This window comes from Zosterops lateralis (assembly GCF_965231275.1).
Source record: "Zosterops lateralis genome assembly, chromosome: 4".
NCBI classification, from domain to species: Eukaryota; Metazoa; Chordata; class Aves; order Passeriformes; family Zosteropidae; genus Zosterops; species Zosterops lateralis.
Window position 1 is genome coordinate 1,643,471 of NC_139765.1, and position 27,989 is coordinate 1,671,459.

The window sequence follows — 27,989 nt, forward strand, 5'->3', positions numbered from 1 at the left end:
TCTTTTCTTAAAGAATTTTGGTGGGGTTTTTTTTCCTGTGTTGCTGATTAAATGAGAGGATTGGGATCTTTAAAACAGCAAAATCCCATCATGTCATTTACAAAGCAACATCTGACTTCAGCAGGTAGAAGAAATCCTCAAAGGCAGCAGCTTCTCTTTCACATTCCACTCAACCTTCATCTCTGCATTTTCTATCTTGAGATTACTCACTGCTCTGCCTGGAGATGACACAGGTTTTAAGAGTCTCAGCCTCATTCCCCTCTTTCTTATCTTCCCCCCTGTAAATTATAAAAAGGGACAATTTTGAGGCTTTCTGGTCAGTGTAATCAATGTGCTCACTGCTGGTTCTGGGGCATTCATGTGCTCATCCAGACACAGCCCCAGATGCAGCAGCAGCTCCATGGAGATGCTCACAAATAGAAGAAAAACAATCTTGATAAACTGGAGGAGTGGTGAAAAGAAGAAAAACAAAAAAACCCCACACAATATGTCCTTCAGTAAGGATGAGGTCTAAGTGCCACTTTTGGGAATAGAAATGCAGAGAGGGGAGCGACAGGCCAGACTGCTGCTCTATGGGAAATAATCTGTGCTTTGTGCATATCAGACACTGATGGCAAATTAATGCCCAAGTACGATGGAAAGTCTCCATGAAGGGCATTTAACAGGAAGGCAGTTTTACAAGATGTAAGAAGTAATGTAGCTTTCCTCTGCAGTAGTAAAATCTCAGCTGCAGATTAATCCTGCAGATAATCTGGAAGTGAGTAGCAGGAGTGATCACAGACATGAGGAGCGCTGCACCTCAGGAAAGGCTGCTGCTCTTCTACTCTAAGAACCAGATATTCTCCCAGAGGCATAAGGAAGGCAATTTTTAATTTTCTGTGTCCATGGAAAATAAGAAAACAGATAAGAAAGACTCAAATGAGCCATTAGAAGTAGCCTTTCTGTTTGTTTTCTGCAGAAGGAGCTGTGAAGCAGCTGAGGAGAGTGGTGAGAGTGGTGAGAGTGTTGTAGGTGCAGCATTAATGGTTTTGCAGAGAGATGAGAGCAATGCCTGCCAGGGTGAGCACTGGGTAAAGGGCACTGCCTCAAAGGAGGGAAGGGCAAAGAAACTCAAGGCTTCAGCATCTTGTTTTAATGGTCCTTGGATTTTAGCTCTAGTTATGACAGAGACAAATGCCCCAGCCCTTTGGAATGGGTTGTATTTTGCACTAAAAGACAAAAAAAAATGCTTTTTGCAGCAGAGGAAGACGAGGAAGAACCTGAGATGCCTGTTGGCCCTCGACCCCGGCCGATGTCTGAGCTGCACCTCAAGGAAAAGGCTGTGCCCATGCCTGATGCCAGTGCTTTCTTCATCTTCAGCCCTAACAACAGGTATTTAAGGGATTGGTTTAGCCTGAAGAAGGAGGTGAAGAGCTGGTGCCCCTTTCACATCGGGCCCCAAAAGTTTTGAGATGCAGATCTCCCTTTCAGCAGTTCATACCATGACCCACCTCCCTTTAAGGCATGAAAATATTGAATATATATGAAATCCCATGAAACCACAGCTGTAGGGAGTACAGTGAAAACATCCATTAGGAGTTCATAGCACATGCAAGGCTGATTGAAGACATAAATCATAAAAGCTTCTGAAATAAGGGACATGGAGGAGAGTCAGAAATTGGAATTTCCCAAAGTATCCAGGTCCAAACTGCAGGAGAGGCATCATGAAATCAATCAAGTGGGAGGTAACAGCTTCCTGTCCCCAGAGCTGCCCAAAACCCATTCCCAGAAGGGAGTTTATGTGTCTTATGCACATCAAGAATGAGCATAAAAGAGGAAATGAGAGGGGGAGGAGAGTCCCCAGCTCTGAGAGGAGCCATGGGAGCACAATTCTTCTCTCCCACTTTGCAATGCATCTCCTGCGGTCACACCTGCCCTTCCCAAACAGATGTGCAGCACCTGGGGGTGGAGGGCTCTTAGGGGACAGGTGAGTTTACCTTTGCAAGGGTACAGCTCACTGCTCTGTGCAGCACCGCAAGTTCCAGCACCTCTCCTAAGGACTCAGCTTTCAAACACAGCCCCAGAGGAAGGCAGGGCTGTACTTACTGAATTCAGAGCCTTTTTTTTCCCCCAGCAGAGCTTGTGCCACTCCTCGCTGGGTATGTGAACAGGGAGGGACTGAGGATGGCTGGGGCTGGTGGACTGTAATGCCAGCTCTGCCACCCACCCACCCACCCCCTGTCATTTGTGGAACTAAATTAACCTCTGCAGTCATCTGTAAAATTGCTATTATAGGGACTTGGAGCCCTAACAGCCAAGAGTAGAGCTAAATAGATTAATGAAGTGCCTGTAGAATTATGCACAGAGCTATTATGGGGTTTAACTCCTCAGATCCTGTTACCAGCATATGGACAGTGATGTAATGGTCTCCAGTAAGGAAGTTCGATGGCAGACTGCTCCTTCTTTACCTTTTAGTTTCCCACTAAAGTTTAGCACACCACCTGCATGGCATGATGTCTCTCAGAAGGAATTTGCTGATGCCAGGCCTGTAGCAAGGCAGATCCCCCACAACTCCTGTTAAAGTGACACTCCAGCCCCAGCTCAGAATGACACTGGCACCCTAAAAGCCTCTTTCTGCTGGTTTCCTCCTAAATGAATCAGGAATGGCTCCATGAATGAAAGCAAGGGGTATAATTCTGGGCTGGCAGGTTTCGGAGCACATGGAAATCACAAAGAGCTCTGTCAGGAGGGAGTGAGTGTTCTCCATCCAAACACATCAGTGTGGAGAGCCAGCACTGCCCTGCACAGGTTGTGCTGGGGCAGGGGGAAGATGCTCTGCAGGGCAATCCTCTAGTCCTGCTGGCAGAAGAGAAGGAGGGAAATATTTCCCAGATCTTGCTGTTCTTTCTAGAGATAAAGTCATGTCTTTCCTCTCTGTTGCAGGTTTCGTGTCCACTGCCATCGAATTGTTAACGACAACATCTTCACCAACCTGATCCTGTTTTTCATCCTGCTCAGCAGCATCTCCCTGGCAGCTGAGGACCCCGTGAGACACCTCTCCTTCAGGAACCAAGTATGCTCCACGTCCTCCTCCCCTGGCTGGGTATTGCAAGTGTGCATCATGACTGGAAGCCAGGAAAGGCAGAAGAGGCAGCATCAGAGCCTTTGGGAGTGCTCGTCTTCTGTGGTTCCTGCTCTTTGTAGGCTGTGTGTGAAATCATTAGGGTTTGCAGGAAACATGAGTCAGTGCAGAGCTTGGCCTCCAGTTCACTCCAGGAGTGTCTGTAGGGAAAGGAGGAACAGGAGGCTGAAGCACAATTATTGTTCCCTGGGATTAAAGCATTAGAAATGAGCTGTAAAAACACTGACTGGGGATACAGATGATTCGATTTTGAGGGATTTTCAGGTTCCCTTTGGAACATTTGTTCTGCTGCCACATGCTGTCTTTTCAACTAAAAAGCCCAAGGCCTGATTTTCATTTTATCCACGCTGGTGTAAATCAGGAGTAACATTCTTGAGTTTGATGCTGTCACTCTGGGGGAAATTCATGTCATCAAGGTTAGAATCAGAGTTTTTGACCACAAGCCACAAAGCTATCATTAAATTTGAGATAACCCTCAAAAAATATCCTGTGCTCCTCTCCTGTACCTGCCTGGGGAGGGAAGAGGAAAGCATTCAGCACAGAGATACATTCTCACCCTCTTTCCTGACCATCCTTATTTCCCTTTTGAAATGTTCAGTGCTCCCTTAACTTTGCCAGTGGTTGTTTCCATTATTCAGGGGTCAGAAAAATGAGGATTCAGGAGACATGTGCAAGACCTCTGAATTCTGGTGTCTGCAGTGGCATTTTGGTGCCTCCATGCCTGAAGAGTTTGCTAGGATTGAAGAGTGGGATGATTTTTTTTTCCTTGTTTAATAATAAAACCTTAATTTAATGCTCCCCAAAATATCCTGGCCTGAGCATGCATTTGAACACATATGTGCATGCAGAGAAGGTGTTAATGGAAGTCTATTCCTGAGCATATCTCAGAGAGGCTTTGCATTTTGTCCTGAAGGAGGATGCTAAATAATCCAGTCAGACCTGTGCCACCAACATAACCCACTTGTGCACAAATGAGGGTGCACACCATGCAGGGATAGCTGAATGCCAATATATGTATTAATGCTGCAGCATGTCAAGCTGCCAGATGGGCTCCTGACATGCCATAGAAACTGTCACACAGTCTGTGGCAGAGAGATTTAAATGAGAGGAAAAAAAAAAAAATAGTTAGAGCTGGTTTGTCCTGGATTAAAGAGCTAAAAGTTTGAGGCAAGGCAGGGTTTTGTGGTGTTGCATGAAAAATCTGTGTTTTAATTTTTGCAGGTACAGATGTTTAAAATGTGTCACACAAGGGGACACTGAGGAGATGTTTGGGTTGCAAATGTGGCCTTGCCTTTGCACTGTAGAGCAGTAAGATCCTGTCCTCCCCTGTGCCTGGGAGGAAAAGGAAGAAATCAAGCTGAGATCAAGCTGAAAGCAAAGCTGCCTCTGCTCTCACCAGCACAAGCTGTGCACCAGGATTTGTGCAGAGTGGGGATGCTGCAGGCACAGACCATCCCAGAGCAGGAGGACAGGAACAGAGAGCCCAGCCAGGGCCAGTGGAGAGGCTTGGGCTCTGCTGCTGTCCTGGGACAGGCTGTGTCCCTCCTGTGTCACAGTGAGGGTTTGCAGTGCCAGCCCAGTCTGACCAAACAGCCTTGGAAGTCCAAGCAAGTCCCAAGACTGTGCTCAGAATATTCTCCTTTTTGCACCTTGGCAAATGAGTGCTCACTCATTTTAATGTATTCTAGAGCAGATTCATGTTTAGATAATAATAAATACACCAGCTGATAAATGGAACTGCCTGCACAGGTGGGGGCAGTGACCATTTTCATTAAGATTTCATCCTTGCCAGCTGCACCTTTGGGGCCACACTCACCTCAGTGAACACTCACCAGAGTGTTTTAGCTCCTTTGCAGTGCTCTGGTGAGGTAAAGCAGCACCAGGTACAGCCTAATCATTCACTTTAATCAAATTTGCAGCTTCTCTATGTTGGTGGAGTTGTGCAAAGCAGTTAGAGAGAGTACCCATGAATCTGGCCTGTTGATTATAAAATTATTCCGTTGATAAAATAATCAAATGTCAGGACTTACAAAGCAGCAAGGCAAAAGGATATTTCTAGTTGTAATGTATGTAAATTAATATAGGTTGAAATCAAGATCAGTCCTCTTTCTTAATTATCTAAGTTGTAAAAATTGATAGACAGCCATGAGAAAACAAGACAGCCATGAGAAAAATTTGAGATTAAAGACCTGAAGAACTTTGAGTTATATGGTAGCAGTAAGTGGCACATCCCCCCATTTGACATGCAGTGTCTGCAAATCATTCCAGATTTGGATTGTGTTTAAATAATGCAATGTGAAATAACCCTGGGGTTTGCAGTAGCTGCCCCTCTGCACAGCAGGGTGTAAGAATTTAGCCACCCATAAATCTCAGTGAAGATACTAAGATACAATAAACTTCTGTAGGATAGGGGAGGGAAGTTTTCTGTTTTATGTGGATTGGTGTTCTAGCAGCAAAGGTCTAAATTTCACAAATTATCAGTTTTTTACAGCTCCCATGTGTTGGCCTACTGGTTTAAAACATAATTATTATAAAACAACAGTAAATCATGGGCATGATGCTTTTGACATTCAACATTTGTGGTGTAGATAGCACTAAAGTATGAAATGTATCAGAAACAAAGACAGTTCAATCCTGGTCCCATAAATCAGCGAGAAAATTCCCATTTACTGTGAGATGCCAACATAGAGGCAGTGAAGGGTATTCCTGTCCTTGATGCTGCTACTTTGAAAGTCCTTTTACACTTCTGGGCTTCTCATTGTCTCCTGTGACTCCACTTTTTGTGGTGTGCAGTGCCTGTCATGGGTATCTCCACCACCAGGCCTGGATTCCTGGGAATGAGGAGAATTTCAGCTGGCTGGTTATTCAGGATGCAAAGAGAAAGATGCAGGATCTAAGTCAGGCACCTCCAGCAAATGACCAAATTATGGTTGCAATACAAAGGCTGGGATTCTGTTCAACTGGCAGAGTCTTTGTTATTCATCCTAATCCAGAGCAAATCAGGACAGAGAAAAGAAATAGCTGGAGTACGATTTTGCATTTTGCTTTTTTTTTCCTTTGAGAGAGGCACAGGATGAGACTGAATGGAAGTTAATAAGAATGAATCTCGTGTTTTCCACTGAGAGACCAAGCGTTCTTTTTATTCTCAGTTTGGAATCCTATTTGGGAAAACCTTTGAATGTTCTTTATGAGATTTAAAAAAAAAAAAAAATAACAATAATCCTACAGCAACAAAAAAAAAGTTATTTTGCCTCTGGGATTGTAACTCAGGAAAGATTTCATGTAATGTGCTTCTTGTCCTCTGTGCCAGGACCTTCACTGCATTCAACAGGACCTTGTTACCAAACCTCCTCATTCCCTCGTGGAAAGAACTCATATATTTGATTTTTAACTGTGATTTCCCATTCAAACGATCAGCCACTGACCTCACCTCCCCACTCCTATCCCCTTTTGTTTTGTTTTTTATTTTTACAGGTTCTCTTTTATTTTGATATAGTTTTTACTGTCATTTTCACCATTGAAATTGCTCTGAAGGTAAAGTGCCCATCCTCTCTGCCATTCCCTGTCCACAAGCTTTCTGTGTCGCTAACACACACGCCTGTTTGTTCCCGGGTCACTCTCAGCACCACTAACCCAATTGTGCTTATTTTTCAGATCCTAGGCAATGCAGACTATGTCTTCACTAGTATCTTTACATTAGAAATTATTCTTAAGGTAACCAATCTGAGAAATACATTTCTTTTATTTCTCTTTCTTTCGCTCTTTCTTTCGCTTTCTCTCCCTATTTTATTTTTATTTTTTTTTAACCCCGTTATTATTATCTCTACACAAAGGGTTGTTTTTCTTTTCATTTGACCTTTTTGGTAGCTGCTTAAATAGCCTCCTGGGAAAATTTTGATGTTCCAACTCGTAATTGAGGGCCTATAGCAAAACATTGTTTTTTAGGGGAATTGCAAGGAAAGAATGGAATGTTGGGAAATGTAAGAGAAGACCAAGGAAAAAGCCAATATCCCCTGATAAATTTCTCCCTCTACCCTGGCCAGTCTTTCCAAACCAGGATTTTTCTGCTCTGCAAGAAACTCTGAATTCACACAGGCTACACCCCAAGAGAAAGTTTCTATTCTGCAGAAACCAACCCAAAGGGTGCCTGGTGACCTCTGTGAGCTTTACAAGGTGCACAGTGCAGGGAACACAGTGCAAAACTCACTTTTTAAGTATAGAGAGAGAACAAACATCACTGAGACACCAAAGACAGGAGCTGCCAATGAGAATTGCTGCATCCAAACCCAGCTTCCCATTTCCCAGGGACGTGCTCTGCACCAAGGGGAATGTGCAAGAGAATGCTTCAGCCTGGAAGAAAATAAAAATAGGCTGCCTTGTTCTTAACTCTAATTTCCCCAAATTGGTAGGCTAATAATTTAAATAACAGTAATTGAGCAAAGTTCTGGCTTTCTAAATGCTGGGTTCACTTGGCAGCTGCTTTTTTTTTTTGCTTTTTTTTTTGCTTTTTTTTTTCTCAGCAAGCTGGTTCTAAGTGCTGGCAGGCAGTGCCTCAGAGTTGCTCAAATTTTGCAGCTCAAGACCCCTAATAACAGTATCTATGTGGAAGTCTGGCAAGCAGGGTGGCCCCTGCATATTTTTGTAGAGAAACGTGCTTTTTTTTTGATATGACTCAAAATTACCAAAGCCATAATGTTCTCCAGGGAGATGCACACATTGTGTCTGTGTGAGGTTTGCATCTGTGTTTACACCATAAATCTGAACGTGCACAGATCACAAAAGGCTTGTCAAGGAGAGGAAAATGTCCCAACAGCAAGGTTTTAAAATTAATTGAGAGCTCAAGGCACCTGTTTGGACTCACAATTGGTGATTCTGCTTGCTCTGAAGGAAGTGGTAACACTCCCAATGACTTCAGTGGAAGTAGAATTTATCCCAGCCCACCTTCCCAAGGTCCTCCTGTTAACTTCAGTGATTTATGGCAACATCCCTGGATATTCTCTAAGTTCAAGTGGGAGAACAGTGCAGGACTGTCAGTTTAAATCGTTGGTTTCTCAGTTTCTCTGAGTTTCTCTTGTTTCTCTGCTGCCTTGCACTGGGCACGTCATTTGGCAAAACAGCAAAGTCAATGTAAAGTGGTGAAAACAAAGGCCATGGGATGTTCAAGGCTGTAGAGAAACAAGCTCCATCTGCCCTCAGGTTGCTGATAACAACACCTGTATTCTGGTGAGTGTTGGCAAGGTGGCTGCCAAGGACTTTTAACTGGTGTCCTAAAAGGCTGTAACTCGTTTAATGCCCCAGATGGGAGGCAGATATTGATTACACACTCTCTGAGAGTCTCTCCTGAGATGACAACATCTCTCAGCAGGCTTGAGAGAACCACAATTTGTATTGAATTTAAACTCAGCAGAGCTTCCCCTCCTGATTTCAATGGTGTCTTTCTTTCAAGATTGCCATACAAAATCTAACCAGTAAAGGGCATCTTTACCACCTTTGTCATGGCAAGAACCCCTCCTCCCTTCCCCAACTGAATGTGTCTACAAGTATAAATTCTAAGCCAAGACCAGAGTTTATACTTCCTCCCCCTCTAATTTCTGTCTGATTGATAGTCAGTTCCCTGATGTCATGGATGTTTGGTGAAGAAAATAATCTGATATACCATCTGCCCTTCCACCCTGCTCTGAATGAAATTGTCACTAGGCTGGAAACCACCAGCCAACACACCATCCCGAGCTACTGGGAGCCAGAAAACTCCAGTTTGACTTCCCAGTTCACCCTTCTCAGCTGGAAGTCTGGCTACAGCTCAGTCTCATGGTGTCTGCCTCAGGTTAATTTAGACACCCAACTTAGGTGAGAGTCAGAGGATCAAATTTAAACCCCTGTATTCCTGGATGGGGATGAGAACTCCTAAAGAAAGGACATTAGCAGTTGTGGGGATGGGGTTTCTTCAAAGCAGCTGCATTAGATCACTCACCAAGCCTGAGGTAGGTGGTACAAATATCCCATCAGCTCATCCCCTTTAATTGTGCCAGGCTCATCCAGTCACAGCCTGTAACAGAGCTCAGTCTAAACTTTTCTATTTACATTGTCATTCAATCCAGCTCTGGAGCTGTGACATCCTTCAGCAGCTTTTCAATATCCCTTCATACCCAGGCAGGGCAGAGCCTCCCTTAAAAAATATGTAACTATTTTCCCTCCCTGATATTCATAATGATTACCTGCACAAATAAATTGCCCTCTTTCAAGGAATACAGCCTGGGCTTTGTAAGGAATACTAAAGGGGGAAAATGCAACTGTGTTAAAGTAAAAATGAATGAAGATGGATAGGAAAAGGGATGTGGGATTGAGCTGAACAGAAGGAGAGAGCTGGAAAGAGCAGTAATTCCTCCTGTTGTTTCAGTTCAGCTCTAAAGCATCAAATCCCTGAGGGATTCTGTTTTTCCTTCATGAAGGGAAGAGTGATCAACTGCCCACTGCAGCTGGTCTAAGCACTGAAAAGCATTACAGAAAAGCCCATTTTCTTTTATATTTTTTATTCAATTTTGATGAAGAGGCCTTTATAACATACAAGTGTCCCCTGTCACTGAAGAAAAGGGAAAAAGCACATTTGCAAAGAGTAGTTTTTGCAAACAGTCATTCTGCTGCTTTGCTAACTCTAGATGTTATTTAGTGTATATTTTTCCTCCCTTTCTTTAGTTAGGCCTCTCACAGTTACCTTGCTGTCTTTTTTCACTCTCTTTGCTTTCCATGGGGGCTCAGCTTTTGTCTCCTTTGGGGTGTGGGGGTGAATTGTCTGCCAACAATAGAAACCCTGTCCCCCAGTTATCCCCTCTGAGCACAGCCAGGTGGGTTTGGCTGCTGAGCAGCTGCTGATGGCAAAGTGTGTTTGTGCCTCCCTGCAGATGACTGCCTACGGGGCTTTCCTCCACAAGGGCTCCTTCTGCAGGAACTATTTCAACATCCTGGACCTGCTGGTGGTCAGCGTTTCTCTCATCTCCTTTGGGATCCAGTGAGTGAGCTCTTTCCAGCTGGATGGGTTTGGGGATGGGGTGGATTGACGGGCTGGGCTGGGAGGGATGGCTCAGCCTCATTGTCCTCTTATCTAAGATTTTTCTCATTAGCCTATTGGGATATTCATGAGATGTTTCCTGCTTCCTAAGGTGTTGTTTGAATCTTAGTCAATGGAAGTTCATCAAGCTTTTGAGGAGTTTTGTGAGAATCTTTAGAGTGTTAGTGGCTGTTCTGTCACGCTGGTTTCCTTTGGTTCACCTGTTGATTTATTTAATAATTTATAGATTTACTCAACTTTGTGTCAGGTGGGAAGTTCCCTAATTAGGAACACACATCTGATGAGAAACAAGCTCCCAGTTGTTACCATTGTAAGTCATCAGCTCACATTTTTTGCTCTCTAAGTCAAACAGGACAATTTGTAAACTCCATTGGGCTTTTAGTCACCATCTTAAGAATGGCACAGTTCTTGTTCTGCCCTGTTGTTTCCTTCTTACAGACCTAAGTCAGACTCTGGGTGTGTTAACATTAAAACTGTTCCCAAAATCAGGAGGAGAACATGATGTCGTTGAGCACGAGGGAGATTCTCAGGCAGGGTTTTAGTCTTGGAAGGCTCAGAGAGCTCTGCTGCAGAAGATGGTTGTGTTCAGTACTTAAAAGTGAGCACATAAGTCAATTCAGTGGGAGTTTTTACATCTTTAAATTTATGCACACACTTAAATGATTTGTGGGTTCAGGGGCCAAACACATCAAACTCTAAATGCTGGAGTCTCCTGGACTTTTCGCTCGTCTATGAATATTTCAATGGAGGGCTTCTTTGAGCCTCATCTGAAAATGCCTTGCTAATGATCACATCTTGGCACAATTTCTGTACCACGGATATCTACAGAATCTGTTTGCCCTGCTCTAAAAATACACCTTGCCCATGTTCCGTTCCCCCTTCATTAACACAGCAGAGATGATGAAAGCCAGAACAAGAAGCCAGACCTCTGAGGAAAACATCAGAAATTGGTTTCCTTTACCCTCAAAGTGCCATGGCAAAGAGTTGATTAAATACTTTACACAGTCTCAGGCTGTGCAGAATTGCACAGATCTGTCCTTGCTGCACACTCCCCATGTGGCTGTAGCTTTCAAACCTTTAAACATTTTTTTTTTTCCAGGTCCAGTGCCATTAATGTGGTGAAGATCCTGCGTGTTCTGCGGGTCCTCAGACCACTGAGGGCCATCAACAGAGCCAAAGGACTAAAGGTCAGAAAAGTCCCTGTGCATTCTATAAACTATAAATTCAGGTTATTTCAGGCTTTTGCAGTGGTTCAAGTAGGATCACAGTATGGTTGAGGTTGAGAAGGAGCTGCTCAAGCATTGAGAGCAGGTTGCCCAGGCTCTAGAGTACCTCCAAGGAGAGGAACTCCACAACCTCTCTGCATGACCTGTTCCAGAGCTCAGTCACCCTGAGAGTAGAAATGTTTCTCAGTGTTCAGATAAACCTACTCTGATTCAGTTTGTGCCTTTTATCCTGTCAATGGGAACCACTGAAAAGAGCCTGGCTCTGCATCCTACCTTCAGCCATAAATATACATTGATAAATATAAATGACTAAATAAAATAATTAATTTAAATAACTAATTTAAATTATTTTAAAATAATTGAATAATTAAATTATTAAAATTAATAAATCACTAAAATAATTATTTGTATTTTTTAAATAATTAAATAATTAAATTATTAGTAGTATTTTTATTCTTGGGTTTCTGCCTTAGCCAGAACAGTTGAGAACCATCCCAAAAGTGACTTTTTTTCCCCTCTCCTCCACTTGCAGCACGTGGTCCAGTGTGTGTTTGTGGCCATCAGAACCATCGGGAACATTGTGATTGTCACCACTTTGCTGCAGTTCATGTTTGCCTGCATTGGAGTTCAGCTGTTCAAGGTAAAACCCATTGGATGGGCCCATCCATTCATCCATTACATTGAGCTGTATTAAGGGAGGGGAAGAAAAAACAGCATGAAAAAGCCTGAGGAAGGGAAAATGGGGTCTTTGGTGTGTAACAGGGAAGAAATTTGGGGGCACTGCCAGTGCTACCTGGGCTTCTGCTACCAACAGTTCTCCAAAATTGAGCTTGAACTCAGAACTCTTGCCCATGGCATGTGCAGAAACTCTTGCCCATCACCTGTGATCAGAAGAAATGATCAGTAATGTTGTTTTTCCCTAAACAGCTTTAATTTGGCATTACATGGTCCCAGGAAGGTAAAGGGAGGATTGGTCCTTCCAGGTCCAAAAGGAATTGGTCCTTGCAGGTCCAAAAGGAGAATTGGTCCTTGCAGGTCCAAAAGGGTTGGTCCTTCCAGGTCCAAAAGGAGAATTGGTCCTTGCAGGTCCAAAAGGAGGATTGGTCCTTGCAGGTCCAAAAGGAGGATTGGTCCTTGCAGGTCCAAAAGGAATTGGTCCTTGCAGGTCCAAAAGGAATTGGTCCTTGCAGGTCCAAAAGGGTTGGTCCTTGCAGGTCCAAAAGAAATTGGTCCTTGCAGGTCCAAAAGGAATTGGTCCTTGCAGGTCCAAAAGGCTTGGTCTTTGCAGATTCAAAAGGGGGTTGATCCTTGCAGGTCCAAAAGGAATTGGTCCTTGCAGATTCAAAAGGAGGGTTGGTCCTTGCAGGTCCAGAAGGGTTGGTCCTTGCAGGCTCTCCACCTCCTACCTTGCAGAGGGAGGAAGGGGCACACCACACAGCCATGGGGGGGTTATTCATTCACTCCCTTATGCCTGTTTTTATCCCCTTGCCTTTCCCCACCCTTCTGACCACAAGTGCTCAGGACACACACATAAAAGCACCCCACAAACAGAACCTTCATTCCTCTCTCTTCCTCCCCCAGGGCAAGCTGTACAGCTGCACTGACAGCTCCAAGCAGACAGAAGCGGAGTGCAGGTGGGTCTGAGCTTTCCCAACCCTTCCCCTGGTGCTGGCAGTGCAGCTCTGCCACGCTGTGTCTCCCCTCTCCACCCACAGAGGGTACTACATCACCTACAAGGATGGGGAGGTCAGCCAGCCCATGATCCAGCCCCGGAGCTGGGAGAACAGCAAGTTTGACTTCGACAACGTCCTGACTGCTATGATGGCTCTCTTCACTGTCTCCACCTTTGAGGGCTGGCCAGAGTGAGTGTTTCCCGGGCCACTGCAGCACTAGCAATGTCCTCATTCATCCCAGAAGAGAAAATTCAAAGGCAGAGCATAGTCTTCCCCTTTCAAAAGCATTTTAAAAACTCTAGAATTTTAAATATAGCGATAGTAGCACTGTAGTATTACATGCTTTGTAAATTCCTGCAGGAATTTTTGTTACTGTGCTTGCAAAGCACTGATTCTAGTTCTTAAAAGATGATTTCCAATGGTAGCAGTGATACCAGCATTTGTTGCAATTATCATGTGTATAAATAGATGTAAAATGCATATGAGGTCCTTTCCAGTATTTCCAGGTCTCAGTTTCCCCCTGGAGTCAGCAGGGCAGTGTGAAACCCAGCAGTGCTGCCTCTGGCAGACATGGGGAGTGTCCCCAGGTCCTGCTGTTAGTGCCATGGGAATTGGGGACTCCCACAGCGTGACAGGGACACGCAGGGGGTCAGGGGGCTCACCCTGACCTGTGTCACCAGGTGATGCCAACAGCACTGTTAACAACTGTCGACTCCTGGGGGATCTCCTTTTCTCACAAAACTCAGTTCCCAACAGTTCTGCTGGGGCTCTCCTGTCTTTTATTAACTGGAGACCATGATTTTGTTCAACTATGAAAACATTTCATCCCTGAACCAGTTCAAATGTGTAGAATTAGTAAGAGCCAGTTCTTCTCTTTTGCAAGACCAGTGCAAATCTGCACATCCCTGAGTGAATTAAATCTTATAGAAGCAAAAGAAAAATCACAAAGCGAAACTTTATTTACATCACCTATAAGGCCTCAAGGCAGTTGCAGATTTTCTCTGCATTTGGCTCCTGTTTGCTTTCAGGTTGCTGTATAGGTCCATTGATTCCCACATGGAGGATGTGGGACCCATCTATAATCACAGGGTTGAGATCTCCATCTTCTTTATTATCTACATCATCATCATTGCTTTCTTCATGATGAACATCTTCGTTGGTTTCGTCATCGTCACATTTCAGGAACAAGGAGAGCAAGAGTACAAGAACTGTGAGCTGGACAAAAACCAGGTAATTTACAACACCTTGCTGTCACCAAAGGTAGAAAATGCACTGAGAATAAGCTTTTAATAGATTAATGCTTGCAGAGAGAAAGATGTTGAGCTTGCCAAGAAATGCACACAGAGAGGAAAATGTTAAGCTTTGCCAACAAGATGAAACTGTAAACTGGCTTTGCTGACATCTTTTAGGAGTCAGGTAGAGGAAAAAAAAAAATCTTGCTGTAAAATTTGCTCAAGGAACAAAAATTACCTAAAAAATGTTTGCTGTGCCATTTGTTTCACTGAGATTAGATGAGCACAACAACAGCAGTGTCTGACCAAAGTAATTGCTTATAGAACTCTTTAACAGCTAAAATATTCATGACCTAATAGAAATTCTTCTATGATTTTTTTTCTTCAGTTCAAGTAAAACACTTGAAATGTAATTTTATGACATTTAAAGGTAGCTGAGCACCCTGATATTTTGGATTTTAAATGCCCCCTGCCTCTCCCACAGCGCCAGTGTGTAGAGTATGCCCTGAAAGCCCGGCCCTTGAGGAGGTACATCCCCAAAAACCAGTACCAGTACAAGGTTTGGTACGTGGTCAACTCCACCTATTTTGAGTACCTGATGTTCGTTCTGATCCTGCTGAACACCATCTGCCTGGCCATGCAAGTAAGTAAATAAGTAGAAAGCCTCCAGGTGATGGAGGAGTAGAATTTGTTGGGGAAAAATGCAAAATAAAATGGCTGAGATTGAAGATTCCTTTCACCTTCCCAGCCTGTGTTGAGAGAGAGGGATTAGCATGTTAAGAAAACAATTGTATCATGTTCACTTCTGATGACATGTAGTTGAAATGAGGAATCTAACTCTTGCCCTCTTCCTGCTAATATCTGACACTTTCAACTATTCTCTTTTAAAAACAAACAAATTTCACGTTTCTAAACAGAGTCCTGCAAGTACTAAAGCCTTTAAAAATGTTAAAAATGCCTCAACACTGTATTTTTTTCCTGGCCTTGCATTCAGCTTCAGCTGAATTGTTTTAACTGAAACTACTTTGAATAAACTGCCCTGTGCCAGCACAGAACATGAAATTCCATCCCAGCTGTTTGAAGTTTATTAAAGTTAAGCAACCACAAGTGGGGTCTTGTAACATGAACTGGAAGGTGACCTTAGAACAAGGCAGTGCAATCATTTCAAGTATCATGAACTGGAAATAGGGGTATGAAAAGTGAGGTGGCAACACTTGCAGAAGACATTGCTTGAATTAATCAATAAAAGATGGAGAGTAACTTCATAAGATCTTAATAAAGTTAAGTGAATGGGCAGCATGATTGCAAATTTAATTCAGGGTTGACAAATGCAAGATAATGCATATTGGAAGGATGTGATTTGAGCTGCTCGTGTACTTGCAGAATCCTGAATTTGCGTAATTATGGCTTGGTATCGTTATGGCCAGCTCAGTGAAACCCCTGCTTGCTGTGCAGTCACAATCAAACAAAAAAGCAATCCAAGTGTTAGGGAAGGTTGAGATGATAAAAAACAATTTGTGATTGTATTGTAACACTGTGTAAATTTATAATGAATGATAAATAGGATTTTGGTAGCCACCTCTCAAAAAGATCCTTCTAAAAAGAGGAGATCAAGAGCCAAGTGGCAAAAAATTAGGAGGGAGGCGTGGGAGTGCTTGGGTATGGAGGGAAATGGGAATTCCTAATTTTAAAAAATGTCACACTGGGCTCTTCCTTAGAGGCCCTTGGCATTCCTGGCATGTCCTGCCCTCTCACTCCTGCTGGGATGCTCTTTTCCAGCACTACGGCCAGAGCTGCATGTTCAAGGAAGCCATGAACATCCTCAACATGCTCTTCACTGGCCTCTTCACCGTGGAGATGGTCCTCAAGCTGATTGCCTTCAAACCCAAGGTAGGAGCTCTAGGAGTAGGTTTCCCTGGCCAACGTGTGCGTGTGCATGTGTGTGGGGCAGCTGTGAGGAGAAGGAGGAGGTGAAACTCTCTGTTCTATTACCCCACCAACAAACTGAGCTGGGCAGTTGCTCTCTGGACTGGAGTCTCACTTATATTTAATAACTTTTTTTTTTTTTTTTTTTTTGCTGGAGAGTAGACACACTTAAAAAAAAAAGAAAAAGGTTAAAAAAAGGCACCACCTGCTAATAGAAATTTAATAAATTTATTAAACTTATATTCACTAGAGAGTAGAAACGCTTTAAAAAATAGTAAAAAAAGGCACCACCTGCTAATAGAAATTTAATAAATTTATTAAACTTATATTCACTAGAGAGTAGAAACGCTTTAAAAATAGTAAAAAAAGGCAACACCTGCTAATAGAAATTTAATAAATTTATTTAACAACTTTTTTGCTGGACAGTAGACACACTTCAAAAAATAGTAAAAAAAAGGCGACACCTGCTAATAGAGATTTAATAAATTTATTAAACTTATATTTAAGAACTTTTTCGCTGGAGAGTAGACACACTTTTAAAAAGTAGTAAAAAAAGGCATTACCTGCTAATAGAAATTTAATAAATTTATTAAACTTATATTTAATAACTTTTTTTTCATTGGAGAGTAGACACACTTTAAAAAAATAGTTGAAAAAAGGCACCACCTGCCAATAGAGATTTAATAAGTTTTTTTAACTTATATTTAATAATTTTTTTTAACTGGAGAATAGACACACTTTAAAAAAATAGTAAAAAAAAAGGCACCACCTGCTAATAGAGATTTTATAAATTTATTTAACAACCTTTTCGCTGGAGAGTAGACACACTTGAAAAAACAGTAAAAAAAAAGGCAACACCTGCTAATAGAAATTTAATAAATTTATTAAACTTATATTTAATAACTTTTTTTAACTGGAGAGTAGACACGCTTTAAAAAAATAGTAAAAAAAAGGCAACACCTCCTAATAGAGATTTAATAAATTTATTAAATTTATATTTAATAACTTTTTTGCTGGAGAGTAGACACACTTTTAAAAAATAGTAAAAAAAAAGGCAACACCTGCTAATAGAGATTTAATAAATTTATTTAACAATTTTTTTTTACTGGAGAGTAGACACACTTAAAAAAAATAGTAAAAAAAAGGCACCACCTCCTAATAGAGATGGTTCAGAGTTTTCATTAAGTTGTCACAGTGCCACTCTGCTAAGGCTATAACAAGCCTTCCATTCTGAATGTTATTCCAATGCTCTCTCCCTGACTTTCCTTAGATAATTTATAAATAGCATTTCATGATTAGTCTCCTGACCCAAGTGAAGTTAATCAAGCATGACTCATTTTGAGTTATGAGCTTTGGGGGGAAAAAAAAATAATAATAAAATGTTTCTTCTGGGAGGGCTTCATCTCAGTGATGGTTTGGATTGCTCTGGTTTTGAATTCAAGACTTCATTGATAATATTCATAACCCCAGCAGGTCCTGCCTTTAAAGTATTGTCCTGTGCATTGGGCCATGATATTATTCTTCACTATGGGCTATGATTTCAACCTCCAAGCTCTTCTAGCTAACTTCTCACAGCTGCTGCAGGACAAGGACAGAGATCCTGACCTCACAGAATTACCCAAGACTTTCTTCTGTGCGGTTTAAATTCAGTGATGTGCCATAAAAAGTTGAATTCGGATACCTCGATATAGGTCCCTCCTGTCATTTCATGTCTTCAGTGGTACCCTGAGGTTGTGTCTTGAAGGATGCTTTGAAATGTTGTTCAAGATGCTCTCTGAAGCACCAGTTATGACATTGGTAAAAAATTAGAATTTTTATGTCTGGCAGCTCTGCTTGTCCTTCCTGTCAAAGTTGGGGCACCACTGAATTTAGCTCCTCCCAGGTGTAATCCAACATCTTCTTCATCCTCAGCTCAGAAACTTTGTTCTCCATTGCTACTGAACTTGGCCTTGTTTTTTTTTTTTTCTTTTCAACTCCATGTTGACTTTACTCCCAGCCAGCTTCTCTCTTTCATCCACACTTTCTAGGACTTCTTCTTGTTATAGTCACAATTCTATTTTTCAAGCCAAATATCATTATCCTATCTCAGAACTCTTGGAAATTAGGAGCATCTTGGCAATCCTGATGAAAACTGGGGTTGGAAAATTTAGAAGCATCATTATCTGTTTCAGCAGGGATTTTAATTTTCAGGCGAGATCCACCTTTCATTTTTGAGACTTCACCCTGTCTGTTAGCAAGGAAATTTTCTGTCACTTCATGAAAGTTTTATCTGCACACCGTGTACCCAGAAGTGCATCTCACTGGCTTTATAATGTTCTTCTGATTTTGCAGTTCTGCTTTCAAGGAGATTCTTGACTTTCAGGGAGATGGGAATCTCAGCAGAATTTGGTTTAGAGCATTTAGGGGAGAATTTCAACCAGGTCAAATTCTGAGTTCTGTACGTATACAAGGAAGGCTTTACCTGACAGGGTTACTTCTAACAGTGAGGAAATGGCATTGATGATAAGTGGAAATCTTTTCTACTTCTTGTGGTTTGACTTTCCTCTGTTCAATCTCCTTTTCAAGTTTTACTGCACAAAAAAAAAATGTTTTAAAAAATCAGCTGAGGATAAGCACGTATCTCTGGGTGGCAGAACATTGAAACAGATTTCTTGAAGTAATTGTGGAATCTCCAATTAAAATTAATCTTACAATTAAAATTAAGTCGGGTGAATCTTTAATTCAAGACAGTTTAGGGATCTATGATCTGTCTTGAGCCAGGCAAATGGAACAGACCACAGGGCCCCTCTCAGCCCAACTTTCCATGATTCTGTCATTTCCAAACTAAATCCCCAGCTACTACACTATAGTAAAAGTGAGAGTAAAAAGGAATTTTTCCTTATGATGAGAAAAGTAGAGTCTTAATGAAGTTTTTTAAGCTGGGGCTCAGACAACAACTTCAGGTGAAAGAATAATCAGCACTAACAATAAATGTTTCAAATCCTGGTCTGGCCTGTATGCTGAAGATGGTACTAACTCATACCTTTATTTTAATGAAATACCTTATTGAAAAAAAAAAAAAAAAAAAAAAAAAAAAAACCAACTACCAAAAAAACCCCAGCAATTTAAAAACTGAAGTAAAGGATTACAGGGAAGAGGAACAAGACTGACCTTGTGAAAACAGCTAACACAGCACACAGACTTCCCTCCTGCAGCATATTCACACTGAATTAGGTTAAATCCCAGTTCAGCGACTCAGGTTTGGAAACACCAGATTCCTTGTGTCGCTTGTCATTGTTACAGCCCAGGATTTGGCTGCAGCTTCATTCCCTGCTCTCCAAAGAAGGCAAACCTTCCTCCCAGCTGAGACTGGTGTGCACCAGCCCTGGGGAACACCATCTGCTTTTCTTCAGGTTCAGAACACCAGTACTGAGGATGAATTTGCCTGGAATATGTTCTGAAGTGAAAGTTTCCAGCATGGAGAAAAAAGTAGTTACCTCCATCCTCTGCTTGCCTAGACCTTGTCAAGGCCAAACTACATTTGCAGATGGAAGTTGTCCCCAAGAACAGCAGCTGGGAAAGTCCAAAAGCATTTCTTTGTCACCTGGGACAACATCATTACCTATCCCCTCTAAACAACCAAGTTCCCCCCAACAAAGAAATGAGATGCTGAGTGTTATTAGTGTTTCCCAGATGGGAAATGGCAAAATGAAGTGTTCATCTCTGCTGCAGACAGATTTGTCTGTCATTTCCTCAGCAACAAAACACAAACCAGCCTTTGTTTAAGCTGCTTTGTCTCAGTTTGAATTTGTGCCCAAACATCACTCTTTTCTGTCTGAAGAACACCCTAAAATAAAAGAGCTGTAAGCTTCATGACTGACAACAAGAAAGGAGGAAACTTGGTTAGCTGAAGGTGTTGTGTGCTGATGACAAGCCCCAGGAGAATGTGACAGAACAGAACTGAGCACAGAATTGAAGCTGGCAACATTCAGCCTGTTTTCTCCTTATTTTTTTGGGGGGTGCTTAACCCAGTCGTGGATGCTGCAGCTTAACCTTCAACAGCAGGAACTGAGCAGTGGCTTTGGAGCAGCCACCTTGGATTTGAAGGGTCTGCAGCATCAGCAGCAGAGGGATGAGCCTTCCTCCACCTGCACAAGGTGGAACAAGCTGCTGTTAATTCCTACCTTCACCAGGTAGAGCTGGAAAGGGAACTGGGAGAGATCCCTGTGCTGCTACCTTCTCCCAGAGTCACCACAGGGAACAGCTTTAGGGGAAGCCTAAAATGCAGAGCTCCTGCTGCTGCCCATGGTGTGGCATCCGCTGTTACAGATGCACAGATTCAATTGGAAATGGGTTGGAAAATCATCAAGATCATTGAAGATCATCAAGTCCAACTGTTCACCTGCCATTGCCAAGGTCCACTAAACACAAGGCAGCCCGGTGCTATCTGTGCATTACCTGCATAACAAATGAAAAAGGTGGCACCCTGACTGAACAGATTTTTTTTTTTTTTTCTGTATCCCTTTTTCATTTCTTCATTCCCATTCTCTGAGATGTCCTCCTGACTTGCTGCTCTTGAAACTGGAGGTGAAAACAGAACAAACACAATGAGTTGCACGGATAAGAAACAGGTTTATACACGTGCCAGTCTACAAAGAACCAGCAAGGATAATCCAGCCCTGCCCCTGGTTCTCATGGTAGGAGCAAGGTTTGCTTATTGCAAGGCTTTGCTTATTGAAAGGCTTTGATTATTGCAAAGCCAGCTGGAGGAATAAGGAGCCAAGTCCAAGTCAGGGCTCGTCTCCTCACACTTACAAAAAATATGTGAAGGGGGTAGGAAGGCAAGGGCTTTCCTAACTAAACAGATTGTTACTGCTGAGATTGGTTGCTCTGGTCAGAAAGGCCCTTTGAAACTTTGTCCTGTGAGCTGGCCATGCTCTGTGAGCAGTGTTTTGGTCTCCTGGGAGGTTGTAGAGAAGAGGAGGACATCAGCTGGTGCTGTGGCATATGCCAGGCTGGGACAAGAATTCTGAGAACCCTGTGGCTTTGTGTGACACTTCTGCTGCTGCAGAGGGTCAGTTACCCCATATTTTTGCAGGATTAATCTAAGGCAGCTCACCCATGCCTGCAGTTTTGTCAGGAGGGTGTGCTAACAGTGAGCTTTGGGGTGATTGGGGCTGCTGATAAGGAAAACATCCACTACATGCCCTGCATCTCCTTGCAGAGTTTTAATATGCTGCTCTGAAGCAAAACTCCCAAATGGACCTCGGTATTTGTCTTGGCTGATGCTCATAAACTGATTCAAGACTAGTTACTTCAAAGAGACAGGCAGTCTAAAAGTAATGCCGTTGAGCCAAGGCCTTTTGCTGCTTTGTTTTTCTAATTTTATAAATTCTCTAGCCAGTCTGCTGAGCTATTTTCCAATTCCTGCATGGAGAAAGCTGCTGCTGCTGCTGCTTCAGGCTTTTTCCAGAGAAAACTACTAAAGGGAATGAGGTGCTGTGCTGCCTGTGGTGCTCACAGCCACCACTGTTCCAGCTGCTTAAAGAAGAAATCCCCACAAGAACCAGCCCATGAAGGGCCAGCTGCTCTACAAAACCTGCCTGGGGTTTATCTTTTCAAGTCAAAGACAGTGACTTAAAATTCCTATTTATATGAAGCTTCACCATCTGTCAATGTACATGCTAATGTGAGGAGGGATATTCCTCCAGGAATTTCAGATCTTTCCAGCTCCCTGGAATGGGCTCTTTCCCTGATGAGCCACATCTACTTTTTCTTTAAGGAGTAATTTCATCTGTCCTCTTCTTAGCTAGGGCAGGACCACTAATCCAAGAGCAAGGAATTTTCTCCTGCTGTGCCTCTCATCTCAAACTAGGGAAGACACATCCATGGAGCTGCTGCTGCTGTGCATAAAGTAAAATATACATGATGATATATTTTGTCAAACTCGTGCCTGGGTGTGGAAAGGGAACCTTGGAGATTTCCTCTGTGGAATTATGACTATCAGAGAGACTGCAGAGATCACAAGTCTAATTCCATTTACCAGACACTGTCAGCACCTTTTCTTCCCTGGGTGTTTATGGATGTTACTTGTAAAGCAGCCCTGTAACAAACGCCATCTGTCCTGCCTGGGAGAGTTCCTCCACTCCTTCGTTTGTCACTGCTGCTTTACTCTGCATTCCTGCCACTCTCACACCTCATTTTTGTGCAGCAGAGTTCAGGGAGCTGTTTCAAACAAGGAACACAATCCCAGGAAGAGCTGTGACCCTCTGTGCAGTGGAAATCATTAGTGCCATCCATGTTTATTCCTAATGGATCTACATCTCCCCAATAAGAAAAGTGCATTTCCACTTCTTTATTCCTCTTTAAGCTCCTCTCAGTCAGCGTTTATCATGCATTTGATGTACAGATATTTCTCCTCTAAAACCTGCAAAATGACTCATCTGTTTTTGTTCCCTTTTTTAACCAGTACATTTCTCATACATTTATGCCTATAAACAGATCTTTTGAGCAGTCTCTCCTAAAGAGTCACACTGGCTTGTTTCATACTACTTGCATTCTTCTTTCTCACCAAAAACCATAATCTGTTATTTCTTGGTCAGGATAGAGGCTTCAACATTTTCACAAACAGCTGAAATTTATATCCCCTTGCACCACAGAGACAACATTGGGTGATTTTGGAAATCTAATGCTTTTTTTTTGTATTTCTTCACTCTAGTACATGTAGAAATACCTGTATAGCTCAGGATGCTGACATAGTGTTTTATTTTTCCAGCTTATACAGAGAAAAGGGAAGTAAAGATATCCTGCATTGATTAAAAAAAAAAAAAATCAGGAAAAAACTGGTTATAGCTGAGTGGTCTTTTGCTCAGAGCTGAATAACACGTCAGCTTCATCCAAGAGGAATCATATTTAGCTAAAAATCACATGCTCTGGGATGCAGAATGGTGGCATAAATTAAGTGGTAAGACAGTTTTTTAGCTAAAGGAAAGAATTAAAACAACAGGAAGGACCAGGTCTGAGGGGAAAAGAAAGAAAACTCAAGTCCATGGAGGAGGAAAAGCCTTATAGATAATGGAGAGTGGGAAAAGGTAAAATATCCTTAAAGGCAGAAAGAAAAAAAAAAATAAATTGAAGACCTTGGAATAGTAAAGTATTAATAAAATGGAGGAAGAAGTGATTGGACAAAAAGTGATGGAAGGAAAAGAAAAACAGAAACAAGAGCGAAAGGAAAAGTAAACATGGGAAGGGATTTTTAGAAAATTAAAAACTGAATTAAAACCCATACCTTTTAAGCTAATGAGCATCTTTTTGTGCTTCTACATTTTATTGAAGTTCCCTGGCAGGCATCCCAGGTCTCCAATGTTCAAACACATTGGAATCTCAGCCACAGAGCCTCCCTGTGTACTGCCTCATCAGGGTAATTTGCAGTAGAATTTGGGTACAGTTTGTTTCCCTATTTCTGTGGTTTAAACTCAAATGCATCATCAGGTCATCTCAAAAAGGCTTTTCCTTTTTCACCCCAAATTTTGCTGTGGGTGAAGTCTGAATGTCTTGCATATTCCTCTGGATCTTCTGTACCCCAAATAGCCCAGCTGGAATAATTTCAGCTGCTTCATTGAGCAGCTTCATTTACTTTTTTTTTTCCCAAAAAAATAGTAAATACTAAAAGTTCTGTGTGTCAGAGCAGCTGGTTTAGGTGACTTTAGTGGGAAGAAATACTTGGAATAATTATTCTGGACATGGATGAACAGGTCATCCCAGTCCTCTGTACACACCAGTGGGTTGGGCACAGCCAGCTGGGAAATTTGCCTGACAGAATTTCTATCTGCCCATACGTCCAGGAAAAGGGAGAGAAAGGAGAGGCTGAGAAGGAAAAGGAGCCTCTTGCAGCCCAGTTCAGCACTGAGGTTTTCTCATGGAACACCCCACTAAGCAAGAGCCAAATCCTGGATTAGTTATTCCAGTCCCTTAATGGAAAATACTCAGGAGAAAGTGCTCCCAACATGTTACAAAACAGTGAAATTTAAACAAAGATTAAAATTTAAACTACATCCTTTAGTCTGCTGGCCCATCAAGCAGAGCCTTGAATAATAAATCCTCCAAGCTAATACAGAGAAAGAGGATTTGCAACAGGATGCTCAGGGATGAGGTTTGATTTAGCAATGAGGAGTTAGCTAGCAGATAACTAGTTGCCTTCTTTATCCTGTGAAAGCACAGGGAATCCTCTCTGGTGGCTTCTAGATTTCACTGAGCTCCTCACCAGCTCCTGGGCGTGTGTGGGAGAGGAAATCTGGCCCTTCTCAAACACTTTGAAGGAGAAGAAAGTAGTGCCAGACTGAAGTTGTTCTATTGTGCATATGCTTATATTCTGAGATGGCACAGGCGTGACTGAACCTCAACAAGTCATGCAGTGTGAAAAAACACTTGGTTAGGTGACTGCAACAGGAGAAACGAGATGGATGATGAGAAATGAAACCTTCACCCTAAATCCCAGCTCATAACTCCACTTGAATCTGGGTCAGGAAGCATCAAAGCCCTTCCTTGTCAGCACTGGTTGACATCCTGTATAAAAGTGGCTCTTTCCCATTTTATTGCAGGAAATTAATATATCTGCCACAAAGACATGAGCAGAGTGCACCTTATTTGGTTTCTTTTGTTGCTGCCCCTGAGAAAAAGGCCAACGACGAAATGAGTATCCAGAACAAACTTCCCTCTCCATGAAAAGAACTTGTCCTTTCATGTTGTGGTGGAAACAGTTGGTGAGGGACAAAAAGGCTGTTTGATCTGCTGCTCCCCATGTTGCATCTGTTGTTTAAATGCAGGATGTTCTCTTTCCTGGAGGACAAGGCCAGCAATTTTCTGCAAATACATCCTCTAATTACTACAGAGAACGTGTGAAGTCTCTAACAATGATCAGCCAAGAGCTGTGCAGTCCTCCAGCTTTTCTGAAGGATCAGTGGAGAATTCAGTAGGAAAAAAAAGGGCTGTTAAAGCTCCAGTGATAAAGGACCTTTTCCTTCACAGCAAACACACCCAGAGAATTTGCATATTGCTGCAACATTATGACAGATGTATTTTCAGTCTGGCACCACTTGGGGGTTTTAATGTCGTTATAAATGATCAAAAAATAATTATATGACTGCTCGATGCAACAGTGTGGGAAGCTCTGTATTAGCCTACTGCACTTAATTATTTAATACAGAAAATTATCTGCACGGTGGTAAAAGCCCAGTGGGATGGTGAACCAGGGCCTCACTCACAGCAGCAGCAACAACAACAATAGCCTGGAAAGGGAACAGAGCCAGGGAAAAGCAACTTGCAAAAAAAAAAAAAAAAAAAAAAAAAAAAAAATTTAAAAAAAAAAATCCCAACCCTCTGTCACTTCATGTGAGGTTGTTTTAAAGGGTCAAAAAGCTCTCAGAGAGGTGAATCTTCATGTAAGAATGATACAGCACCTGTTAAGAACCTTTCATCATGTTAGAAAGTGACATTTCCACTGGCAAATGGTCACCTGGCTGATGTCTAAGGGAGCTGATCTCCCTTCTCTCATGCAGCTGGCTTTTGGAGACCTTGGAAACTTTAGTTTTCTTTGTTTTTTGCTTCCCCAAGAGTAAAATGAGAGTAATCATCCTCTTTGGTTATAAGTCATGGATCACATAAAAATAAGTATTATTTTATTATCTACTTTAATCCATATAAAATTCAGCCTTTTACGAAAATGAACTTAAAAGAAAACCCTGTAAAAACCAACTGCTCATACCTACTGTGCCTTTCTGCCACTCAGTATCCACCATCCACTTGTTGGACTTCTGGAAACTTAGATTTTAAGATTTTAGTATATAGTGATGAGTGTGAAGCAATATGGAGGATTTGAGGCTTTGTCTGAGTCCTTCACCTTCTTCCTTCTTCTTCACCACCTTCTTCTTTCTTCTTCATGGGTCTGGGTGGTTTTCTGTAATTGGTTGATGGGGAGTCCATACTGCAGACTTTAAGTGGTCAGTTATTGAGTTTAAAGTGAAAATAATTTAGGTGGCATTTCATAATTGGATGGATTGTCGTTGAAAAGAGCTTGGAGATAGAGAAAAACTCTATTTTACCTCATTTCTCTGACTTGTTATTTAGAGCTCAGGGCTTGTGAGTCTGTAAATAGGTAAGAAATAATAAACATCCAAGTCTGGATAAAAACTGCAACTCCCATGTATTAATCCCCACCTTGGGGAATCCTTCTTCACCCACTGCTTGTCCCTGTCTCATCTTCCCACACCCTGAAGTGACTCTTCACCCTGAGAGATGTGGCACTTTCCTTCTTTTGAATCATCCTTGCCTGGGCTGGGATGTCATTCCTGCTTTAGGCGACAGAAAATCCTAAATAAAGCCCATCCTTTAGCTCATAGGACTGTTTCATATTGCTGGATTGGTTTATTGCCCTCTGGAATTCTTTACTGGCTTTCATCAAGACTTGCTGCTCCCAAAGTCTTTGAGCACTTGCAGCTCCTTCCAAATGGAATTTGACAGCCAAGTTCTCTTTGTGATAGAAGATCTGTTCACTTTTCAGTCTTGCTGGTAAAACTGGTGCTGATCCTGTTTCTCTTCTCTGAGAACACGTCTGGTTTCTGGCTGCAGGGCAGGAATTGTGTAAATGGCTGCTGTGAGCATCCTGCTCATGACACTCCTCACGGGGTATTGCTGTGCCTCGAGATACCTGTGGGAAGGTCAAGAAGGTTTATCTTATTTTCTAGGTGGACAGCAGAATTTATGAGACAGCTTTCAGCCATTCTGCCACCATTCTCATGCATTTCTATCAAGGAGGCCTTAGTCATTATTGTTCAGAGGCATTACTCACCCTTCCTCCAAAGGCAGTTAAGAGCAATCCAGGCCAAAAATTCCATCAGGATCAGCCAGTTGAATCATCTGGTTTCAGCCTGCTTTGCTGGTATAATTTCCTCAAGCCTTTCCTCCTCAGCATGTTGCCTGGAAATGCACTCCTTGCTCCAAGAGGTGCTCTCACAATAAATATTTCCATCATGCTTCTTTTCCCAGTCTTTGGAGGACCTGGGACCAAGAGGTTGCACTTCAAGCTGAGAGCTTGTTTATTTCTAACCACTTTGGAGTAAATTAAATAGAGGGAGGTGTAAGATGACTCTGCCAACACCCTCAGCACCTGAAAGGAGCCTGCAGGAAGGTTGGAAAGGTTTTATTGCAAGGACACACAGTGATAGGACAAGGGGGAATGGCCTTGAACTGAAGGAGGGTGGGTTAGATTGGGTATTGGGGAAAAAATCTTTATTGTGAGGGTGGAGAGGCTCTGGCACAGGTTGCTCAGAGAAATTGTGGGTGGCACATCCCTGGAAGTCTTCAAGGCCAGGCAGGATTAGGATTGGAGCAACTTGGGATAGTAGAAGGTGTCCCTGACCATGGCAGGGGGTGGAAATAGATGAACTTTGAGGTCTCTTCCAGCCCAAACCACCCCATGAGTCCATGTAGATGGACATGGAGGCACTGCTGGGGCTCTTTAGAAAATACAGTTCTAAAATTAACTGGATTGCAAAGCCTGGAAATAGAAAATCTCAGTTCACAGATATGACATAGTATTTTCTAGTCATGTCCTCCAGACATTATTATCCTTAGCTATGTAGAGAATAATAAAAAAAAAAAAAAAGATTCTGTATTTCCAGCCTCCATAAATGTTAAAGTTTGTCAAATAGTGGCTTGGAGGCCTTGGTTCAGACAGTGGGATTTTTGGGGTTTTTTTTCCTGTGATGG

At 42.3% G+C, this 27,989-nt stretch overlaps 1 protein-coding gene across 18 annotated transcripts in view; it reads left to right on the forward strand.

Annotated features, from left to right (window-relative positions):
• CACNA1C (calcium voltage-gated channel subunit alpha1 C) overlaps positions 1-27,989 on the forward strand; it is a gene marked incomplete at its 5' end in the record, with an annotated part of 450,110 nt that overhangs the window by 361,046 nt on the left and 61,075 nt on the right. For 8 of the 18 annotated variants that reach the window (XM_083858940.1, XM_083858950.1, XM_083858953.1 and 5 more), the window contains 11 exons: positions 1,239-1,371; positions 2,923-3,052; positions 6,596-6,655; positions 10,021-10,127; positions 11,287-11,374; positions 11,946-12,053; positions 12,995-13,047; positions 13,129-13,275; positions 14,115-14,316; positions 14,803-14,961; positions 16,098-16,208. In XM_083858940.1, coding sequence (XP_083715066.1) covers positions 1,239-1,371; positions 2,923-3,052; positions 6,596-6,655; positions 10,021-10,127; positions 11,287-11,374; positions 11,946-12,053; positions 12,995-13,047; positions 13,129-13,275; positions 14,115-14,316; positions 14,803-14,961; positions 16,098-16,208 — 1,298 coding nt within the window. Of the gene's footprint in view, positions 1-1,238; positions 1,372-2,922; positions 3,053-6,595; positions 6,656-6,775; positions 6,836-10,020; positions 10,128-11,286; positions 11,375-11,945; positions 12,054-12,994; positions 13,048-13,128; positions 13,276-14,114; positions 14,317-14,802; positions 14,962-16,097; positions 16,209-27,989 lie in introns of all 18 variants that reach the window. The other 10 variants (XM_083858954.1, XM_083858942.1, XM_083858946.1 and 7 more) reach the window with 2 other exon arrangements.